This window comes from Nuphar pumila, chromosome 12 (genome assembly GCF_984573655.1).
Source record: "Nuphar pumila chromosome 12, dmNupPumi1.hap1.1, whole genome shotgun sequence".
NCBI classification, from domain to species: Eukaryota; Viridiplantae; Streptophyta; class Magnoliopsida; order Nymphaeales; family Nymphaeaceae; genus Nuphar; species Nuphar pumila.
The window spans coordinates 86,992,515-87,002,294 of record NC_143260.1 but is presented as its reverse complement, the minus strand read 5'-3'; the positions used below and the strand labels follow the sequence as shown (position 1 = coordinate 87,002,294).

Sequence of the window (9,780 nt, the reverse complement as noted above, 5' to 3'; positions counted from 1 at the left end):
TCCCTGCACGGGGGTGGATTTTAACCTCCACCCCCGCCTCCATTCCTATTCCATGTCCTTCCTTCCCGGTCCAAACGGGGTGAGGCAGGACGGGCCCTCATTTTCTCTTGGTCTATAGTCATCCCTTAAAGGATTGGGGATGGGACAGGGCTAGGCCGGGATTGAGACGGGGTGGGAAAAGTGTAAGTTCATCCCCCGCCTTCATCTCTATGCACAAGTTAATGCTTAGCTTAGGCCCTAGGGCAGGGGTCTTAGCTTAGGAGTATTAAGCTGTTCGCGTGACGACCATAGATATAACAGATTGAGCCAAAGCGGTCAGGTCTTTGGTCTTTGTGTCAAGTGTAGTTTAATTAAAAAATAAAAAATAAAAATAAAGGACAGAACCATCCCAAGTCCCTACCATTTTTCGGTCAAAAAATATATCTTAGATATCTCAATATATAATATATTAAAATATAAAGAATAGTGTTTTTAATTTTTTGTGAGGAGTTTTTTATTAATTAAAAATTAAAAAACCCAAACCCTTCTTGTGTGTTATTTTTAAAAAAAATCTTGAATTCACGTGTCGAACGCGAGTCTCGTGCTCGGTCTACCCGTATCCCTGTGACAATGCCAACGGACAAAATGATATTATAGAAATTTCAGTAGAAAGAGGGGTATATTTGTAACACGAAATCCCCCCCTTCATCTCTATCGCGCTTTCAGTTGGTGCCCGTCGTTTTCCCTTTTCCCGAGGCTTCGAGTTCCTTCTCTCTCATTCTTTCCCTTTTTGTTTTCCTTCTGAATCTTGTTTTTCTCCAAAACCACTGAGAATTCCCTTCGTTTTCCCGCGAATTTCAGGAAAAATCGTGCCAGAACTTATCCCGAAAATACGCGCTTCGTTTCTTATTGGGGAGTTTACGGTTAGGGTTTCGTTTTCGAATCAGGTTTTTTTCCCTCTCGCTTTCGTTTCCCAAAATTAGGGTTTTCTCTCACTGCATCCTGCGCTCCTTATGCTTCCTCGATTCCGGCGGTTTTAGGCGACGAGTAAGTCATTGCGATCGATTGGATTCGAGAGGCAAACTCTGATCAGTGGCGAACCCGCGAAACCGTTCTTCGGAACTTCGATCCCCTCAGATAAGCATCGATGGGGGTTTCTGGCTGTTTCCGATGATTGGAAACGATCGGCTTGCAATGCGGGAGCCGTGTTCTTCGCCGACGAGCGGATGGAGGGATTCCGCGTAGAGTAGCGGAGTTTGGGATCTTCCAGGTGACTCTTGACTCTTGTTTACTGCTTAGAGTCCTTCGCATTTGGAGCGTTTAGTCTTATAGTGTTGATCGGAATGGTTGTTTGTTATGGTAGGTTTTGTTTTTCTGTGGCAATTTTGTGGATGGTTTGTTGCTAGAGGGCAGAATGGGTCCGATTTTCTACATTTTGGTGGCGTTCCCCTGTACTGTTGGGGCGATTGGGTTGGCAGTTTGGCACATATACAGACACCTCTTGAATTACACAGAACCCACGTATCAACGCTACATAGTTCGCATCATATTCATGGTTCCCGTAAGTGGTCATTGCCATTGCATTCATCTTGAATTTTTTGCTGTATCGAAAATGATTTTTTCTTCTATTCCTCTAGCATATACGTTTTGTTCCTGTAAGTTGAATCAATTATGCTGTGTATTCTACTTAATAAAGGTTGGCAAGAAGAATAAGAATGGGTGAATAACATTCTCGGGTTTCTTTTTAGTTAGTGGCAACTAAGTCTTAACTGAAGTAGATGATGAGGGGGCTTGTTTGGCTTAGGAATTTCTCTAGGACATCAGTCAGTAGAAATTTTAGTTATCAATATTGGAATATTCATGTGCTACATTTCTTCTGTCCTGGGTGTGTGTCTAATTGGACATTAGTCGCTCTAGCAATGCAGATTGCATCAAAAGCCACTGTGTCTACCTGTTTTCATTACGACTGTGGAATCTGCAGGAGTTGTCTTCTGTAATCAAGAGTGTCCAACAACATGTGCGCTGTGCGCCTAGTAAAGATAGTACATTTAAAACATCATAAATGTTGACTGACAAAACGCCCTCATGAAAACCAAGAGCGGACACATGCTCACAAACTAACAACTAAGAAAAAGCATCAGTTCATGATCTGAGAAACAATTTCATAGATTTAGTGAATCAGTTTCCCAAGCAGGTTTTGCATTTTTCTACTATTTAGAGGAACAAACACTGAAAAGGGGACTATTTTTTGCTGATAAGAAAATTATTTTGTTGTTATTTTACAAGGATTCGTCTTAGGGATCATCTATGTGCCATTGCACACAGTCACACTTATGAAAATGAACTTCGGGGATATATTACCTCTCCGTATCTTCTTGAATGAATGTATGCCATATTTATGCATACTACTTTCTGATGCTTATTTTGAAATCTATGTGCATGTGTTGGATCTGCATATTTCTTTCTTATATATGTAGATATGTACTTATCTAATTTTTTATGTAACTTGGATTAGAAAATTCTGGTCTTAAGTTTTCCGAGATTATTATCTTTATTGTCAAATTACCTGTTTTATTAGTCATATGTGGATAATTCATAGTAGTGTGCTCCCACTTTGTTGGGAGCATGCTGGAGCGGACCCAAATAAAAGGATCTGATGGTTCTATGTAACATAGATTACTAGATTCCTGTGCCTTTTCTTTAGTTAAATTTCATAGTACATGCCAAATGTGTGGTCAGGATTGCTCAAGAAGAAGGAAAATAGCATGACAGCAATGCTTTACCAAAGCCTTATTCTTGACGTGTTGGTCCATCACTGGGTGGTAGACACCTCCAACCATTGTTGTGGAGCCCTGTGCGTTTAGTTCCAACTTCCAATTTACAAGGTTAATGACTATGTGGATCTTCCACAAGATGTTGACATACCTTCATTTTTGACTGGCTTGTCAACATGCAAGTACTGCTATGGTGTAGCAGATGGATAATCACTTAGAACCGCTCTTTGGACCTCTTGCAAACACCATTTTCATGCAGTGGAGATTACTTAGCTTGACTTCTGCATACAAACATCTAAAATTAGTTAACCATGTACTAAATCAGCGTATGAATAAAAAAATAATGCACAACTCAACAGAGTTAGATAGCATGTTTATGATCAAATATGATTTCAGTAAATGAGGCAATGTGTCACCTACTTTTTTATTGATGTTGGGAATACACATCTTCGACATGCTTGAAGATACTTGAGTCATGGTAATATTACTCCAGTCCACAAGCTATTATAGCTTCTTGGGTTCCTGTTGCAAATTTATCTATGTTATGTTTATGTAGAGCAGACTATTTCCTTTTGTTTCTGCATTTTTATCTGCCTCCATTTGTTTATTTGATTAGCTATTCCCTTTCTATTTCTATTTTCTCTTCTAAGGATTTAATAGTTTGTTGTACTTCTTTATATTCCAACTTTTGTCATTTGTTGCATGGTTCTCACCTATGTGTTTCTTTGATTTTAATAACTACCATCATTATTGTTGACAGGTTTATGCATTGATGTCCTTTTTGTCCCTTGTGCTCAATGACAAATCAATCTATTTTAATTCAATTCGGGAAGTGTAAGTACATTACTTTATGCACCAGGAGGTCTTAAATGGTTTATGAAGTTATTTGTTCTTATCGTTCCATCACTTCAATGACACAAAATTGATGCTTTAACATGTTTTCACATACAGATCATGTCATAGTTTCTGCAATGATCATTTGAAGGTTCTGAGTTTGCATGTACTAAAAATTGTTGGCACTGATCTAATATGGTATGGAAAGGAAATTTACCATGACCGTGGTGTATCTTTCATAATCACAATATTGTGTCTTTGATGGAAGTCCTTCTGTAGTTGTTCTGGTAGGTTTTCCTTGGCATGCCCAGACAGCTAGGCTAATTACATGTTTTTTTAGTTAAGCATTAAGTTAGTGGTGATATTCTTGAGGTATCTCATGAGAATTCTTGTGTCAATATTCAATAGCCTTTCTTACAACTTCTGATAGTAATGGCTTTGTGGAATAAAAATGTGCTGGCTCTCCTGTTTTATTTTCATAGTTTTCTGTACTATGAATCTTTGGTGAAGAACACACCAATTGAATGCTGGTGTCTATACAAGCTTCATTTTTGGGAATTGATATGTCATGTTCATCACTGCAATCTTCATCTCATCCACGAGGGGTTGGTTTTGTGAGTTCATTTTTTCATCTATTAGCTAAACCATGAGTTACTCCATTATTTTATGTCTTTGGCTCCTTATTTAGCATTCTATTATCACCTTGGATATCTTCCATATTTTCCACTTCTATTGTGCTGTGAATAAACTTCTAAGCATGGTACTTACCTCTAAGTTGTCCTTCTTTGTTGTTCTTGGCATTCATCTTAGCATATACGTATTACTTCTGCCACACATCCAAATATGCACTTTAGAAATATGCAATGTTAACACTTCCATTCATGCAAATTCATGCTGGAATCCTAACTTGAATGCTTTGGAGTGTTTTCAGATATGAAGCATGGGTCATTTACAATTTCCTTTCCCTGTGCCTTGCTTGGGTGGGAGGCCCTGGTGCTGTTGTATTGAGTTTAAGTGGTAGGGTTTTGAAACCATCATGGCATCTCATGACATGCTGCCTCCCTGCCATCGCTCTTGATGGGTGTGTATCTACTTGGAGAACATCATGGGTTTATATATCTCGGCTTGTCAAATTTTCTTGAGATTATGGGCTGCACACACACATGCATATATATATTTTAATTTATTTATTTATAGTAATGATACAGTGCACTGGGTGCACCTACACACTATTGTAGACTGTTGGATCTTGTTTGATCAAATGGTTGTGCTAATGAAGAAACAAGAAGATTCTTGCATTTATTAGCATGAAACATTAAAACCCTTCATCTCATACCTAATTGATTAACATAATAAATGCAAAAGCATCACAACCTTCATAGATGCAATGCATGTTCATATTCTAGTTTAGCACAAGCACTGGATTGAAAAAGATCTATCTGTCTACTATATGGATAGGCACAGCATTGCGCCATGTGAGAGAGTATATTGTGTCATTTGGTAGCAAATTCTTTTACTATCCCTACCTTTTTTTTGGCTCTATGCATGTGCCTGACACTGGTAATTGTTGAACAGCCGTTTTATTCGGAGATGCAAACAAGGTTGCTTGCAGTTTGTGATCCTCAAGCCTATTTTAGTTGCAGTTACCTTTGTGCTTTATGCAAAAGGAAAATATGAAGATGGAAATTTCAGTGCGACGCAAGCCTATCTGTATGTCACAATCATTTACACAGTCTCTTATTCGATGGCTTTGTATGCTTTGGCCTTGTTCTATGTGGCATGTAGAGATCTGCTTCGGCCATTCAATCCTGTTCCAAAGTTTGTCTTGATCAAATCAGTTGTTTTCCTTACCTATTGGCAGGTAAAACTTTTATATTTTTTGTCCAATTAGCTTATGTCTGGCATCACTGTATGTTTTGTTGCTCATTTACCGGTTTTTGATTGTGTTTTTGCCATTTATTAGGCTTCTGTAATTTTGGGATGCGGAGGGAAAACAATTGTTTTGAAGGAACACATGCATAGGCTAAATGATTAAGCGATAACCTCAGAAGCATAACTGCAGTATATCATCTAATTGGAAAAAAAACTCTCATCTCTTAGATGTACATAACATTACGTGCATGCATCAATTTTATATTTGAATGGATTGATGGCATGATTTTCTTTATTTGCAAGTTTGATGAAACAAGTCTTATAACTAGCTTTTAACTTTTTAAGGGATTTAACCATTCTCATGGTTAACAAATAGGTAGATTTATAAATAGCTAGGTAGAGAAGGAACTTTCTCCCACTCTCCCCTAAAATAATTATTGTGACCTTGCTGTATCTCCAGTACAACATATTCATGATTTTGACTGATTCTTCTCAAGGTAACTATGATGCACGACCTGGTAGTTGGTTTCAAAAACATGTGATGTGCTCAATCAGTTTTGAGGATGGATCAGACTCTACTGTAATCAAACTTGACGGAAGAGTATACACCTCTATAGTAACAAGCATCCTTGAGACATCAAAAATTTTTACATTTATCTGGGAGAAAATGGGAGAGAGCTTTCTTTGTGTTTTTGTTAATTGATATCTTAAAAGTGCATGTCAAAGTTCCAGTACTTCATGAGCTATGTCACATAGGTGCGGGTGCGGATACGGTTGTGGATGCGGCAATGCAGCACTTTAAAAAAACTTGGGTGTGGGGGTGCGGGAGGGTATATATATATAATTTTTAACAGTTTTGACTTTTAAGGTTCACTATGTGTATGTGTGTGCATTTTTGTATTTATATATATAATATAGATAAAAATGGACTTGATTAGGGTTAACTGAATCTACTTTTGGATAGAAATGGACCTCAGTGTGGTTGACTTCACCTAACACAAAGGAAGCTGTGTCCCAGTGTCGCACCGCTGGTGCGGTTCCCTGTTAGAAGAGTCCGTGTGACATAGTTCATGAGATATACACGATATCTATTTTGAGTAGTTCTCAAATTTTAGAAAAGGGACTGTCAAATTCAATTTTTGCACTTGACTGTTTTTCTTAAAATTTTGAGATTTCTTAATGTGAACGTGCTTTTTCCTTTTCTGATTTAAAACTTTCTTTCTTTCTTAATCGCCCAAGAAATTTCATCGTTAATTACCATGCATGAGAGAGTAGTTTTGTGGGGTTTCCAGACCTTTTATTTACTGTAGTCTAACTTTAGAAAGCTGGTTCTGAGTCTTCTGACCTTACCAGTTGTCTCATATCATATGTTGATTTTATGTTCTTCTGAAAAGAGGATATACCGCTTCATCCTTTTTCTCTCATGATGTATGCATATCTTTCTGTTGTCACATGGTTTCCTTTGTTAAATTGCCAGCTTATGGTGCACACACACACATGCCTGTGCATGCATGTGTGCACATTCTCTTTTCCTGCAGACAGGTACTTTTAGACCAAATAACGGGCAGAATATTGATGTCAAATCATACAGAGGAAAAGAATTAATAGCTGACACACTATTCGACAATAACAATAAATAATATGTTGGCTTCTTCAGAATTTCTGTCCTGATATTTAAGTGAATGACAGTAAGGATGTCAAGATATCTGTCTATCTATAACATAGTTACATACTACATGTACATATATACATACATGTGTGTGTGTGTGTGCACATACGTAGATAAAGAAGGGTTGGGAGACTTAAATGATGACATTCTGGAAGTAAAAGAACTGGTAGGTGACCATTCATAGACTTTGTAAGGTGCAACATGCGGTGTCAATTTACCATGAGGAACATAGGAACTCATGAAGCGATAGTTCGGTCCAATACACTGGTTATTGAGATGCAGTAGCAACACTTGCATAGATAACAATATACATATGATTGAAAGTTTGAAACACTAAATTCCTGAATTAGTTTTTATGATAATTAACTTTCGAGTTCAGATACTTGTTTTCCCTTATTATCCATGACTGTGCAGGTGTTTAGCTGAAATAGCATTACTGTTGTTATTTTCTGCGATGACATTTCATTTTTAATCTCAAAAACGGTTGGAAGTCTGGCATCAACTACTTGATGTGCAAGGGTGATTTCTTGAAATGCTGAAGTTATTCTGCTTATGTATCATACTTGACCTGTGTATCAACATCTGAGAATCTTGCTTTCAGGGGGTTTTGGTTTTTCTGGCCGCCAAGTCTGGGATCATAAAAAGTGCTGAAGAAGCTGCTGATTTTCAAAACTTTCTCATCTGTGTTGAGATGCTTGCTGCTGCAGTGGGGCACTTTTATGCATTTCCATACAAAGAGTATGCTGGCGCAAATATTGGTGCCTCTGGTGGTCTGGCAGGAAGCCTAACTCATGCTGTGAAGTTCAATGATTTCTACCATGACACTGTTCACCAGGTCAGTCTGAGTCTTTATTACCTGCTTTGAATGTCTGGTCGACTTGTTTAGCTGTTTGCATATGCTTTCTCTTTCACGATGCTCTTTTTTTTTTTGATGAAGGACCTAAAATGATGGGACAACATTGGACTTTAATTGGGTTATGGTCTGGTCAATTTGGTTTGATCCACCTTTTGGTTTGGGAGTTGTTTGTTGGATAGAACAAATGGTGCATGTCAATCTACTGCATGTTTGGTGATTTTTTTTCTTTACTAGTGCTTTTGCACTAGATCTCGAAACTGTTCTTTGTTTTTTGTTGCTCCATGAGATTCCGTGGTGAATGGAAGCACTGCGGAAATGCACTTCCATGTCGGATAGATTATTTGCTATCCTGTACTAGGGATGGACGTCGGAGTCAGGTACTGAGCGAGTACCCAGCCTGGGATGGGGGTGCAACCCAAACCCCAGTTAGACCTGGGCTTTAGATCGGATCAAACAATAAACTGTTTTAGGTTTGGTGGGATACTTCTGTAGGGGCCCTGCCCAACCAGAACCAAGCTTGATACATCGTCACAGTTCATAGCCCTCAACTTGACAAGACCTGGCAAGGCTAGCAACCGACCCATCAGGCTCAAAGATGGCGTTCATCATAATCTGTTGAATCTAATGATTTTTCATTTTGTTTCAGTTTGCCCCTACGTATCATGATTACGTACTTTACAACAATGAAAGTGATGAGGGACCGACAAAGTATCGGTCACGCACATTTGTGCCAACTGGCCAGGAGATGGATGCTGTGAGGAGGAACAAACATCTATTTGGTAACAAGCTTGATGGTGTGCAGCTTTCCAGCGTTTCCTCTGAAACCAGCAGCCCCTTTAGAACTTCTACCAATCAGAGGAAATCAACAGATTCAGAAGCAATGAAGTCTTCATTGCTGCTGGACACATCAATTTCTTACTCGCAGCCGTATGACCTCTCGCTCATCGACCTGGATTTGGCTAACTTGCCTTCAAAGGTACCGGCAGTCAAAGATTCTGGATCACGATGACATGGATTGATGCTACTGTGGTCAGTTTGTGTTAGATACCTGGTTGCCCTTTTCTCAGGCAAGCATTGATGTTGAAGAATACGGAAGTGAGCTCCTCAGTTTGTGTGCTGATTTGTTCTGTCTACGGTGTTCCTGAGACTGTATGGAGAAGCTTCCTTTTTTGTCCAGCTTCCATTTATGCATCCCTTATGCTTATTGCAATGCTTGATCTTGATTCTAGTTGCTCTCTCTCTCTCTCTCTCTCACACACACACACACACACACACACACACACACACACACATGGATACATCTAGTTCATGTCTGGAAAGTGTGAAAGTGGATACTTCTCTCTTGTTTTTATGTGGAATATACTTTCCTAGGTCAATGGGATATATCCCAGAGAATACCAATTTAATGAAAATTGTAATCCCATCTCCTAAACAGGTGATCTGACTACTATAGAATAGTTGCCATGAGGTCAGTAAAAGAACTTGCAACTGTGAGATGCATTGATCTAAACTTTGGCCTGGGTCCACTTCACTTAGAGCCCACTGTGTTTGTGAATTTGATCAGAGCCAAAAGTTTGAGCTGCAAGATGCCGGGGTTTGTCGAAGCTCAACTCATTATGTAATCAAGCTTGAGGATGTAAATTAGATTTGGCTACTGATGAAGAAAGCCTTTACTGAACTCCGTGCTGATAATATACGATAAATCAGACACGTTTTCACATAAGGGTGTGTTTGGGTTCAAAGCAGTCCGGGGAATCTAATTTCAGGAATTGAATTCCCAAGGGTTCTGATTCTTT

The 9,780-nt window shown here is 38.8% G+C and overlaps 1 protein-coding gene across 3 annotated transcripts; it reads left to right on the top strand.

Moving 5' to 3' along the window:
• Positions 1 to 696: 696 nt before the first annotated feature.
• On the top strand, positions 697 to 9,212 carry LOC149821134 (uncharacterized). Of its 3 annotated transcripts, XM_089982239.1 has the most exons (9): positions 721 to 742; positions 841 to 926; positions 1,020 to 1,249; positions 1,343 to 1,540; positions 3,514 to 3,587; positions 4,519 to 4,668; positions 5,163 to 5,448; positions 7,730 to 7,963; positions 8,631 to 9,212. In XM_089982239.1, the coding sequence occupies exons 4-9, from the start codon at positions 1,394 to 1,396 to the stop codon at positions 8,991 to 8,993; spliced, it is 1,254 nt and encodes a 417-aa protein (XP_089838365.1). In that variant the 5' UTR covers positions 721 to 742; positions 841 to 926; positions 1,020 to 1,249; positions 1,343 to 1,393; the 3' UTR covers positions 8,994 to 9,212. The 3 variants fall into 3 exon arrangements, with proteins under 3 accessions (XP_089838364.1, XP_089838366.1, XP_089838365.1); XM_089982238.1 differs by having other exon boundaries at positions 697 to 926; XM_089982240.1 differs by lacking the exon at positions 1,343 to 1,540 and having other exon boundaries at positions 697 to 1,249.
• Positions 9,213 to 9,780: the final 568 nt, after the last annotated feature.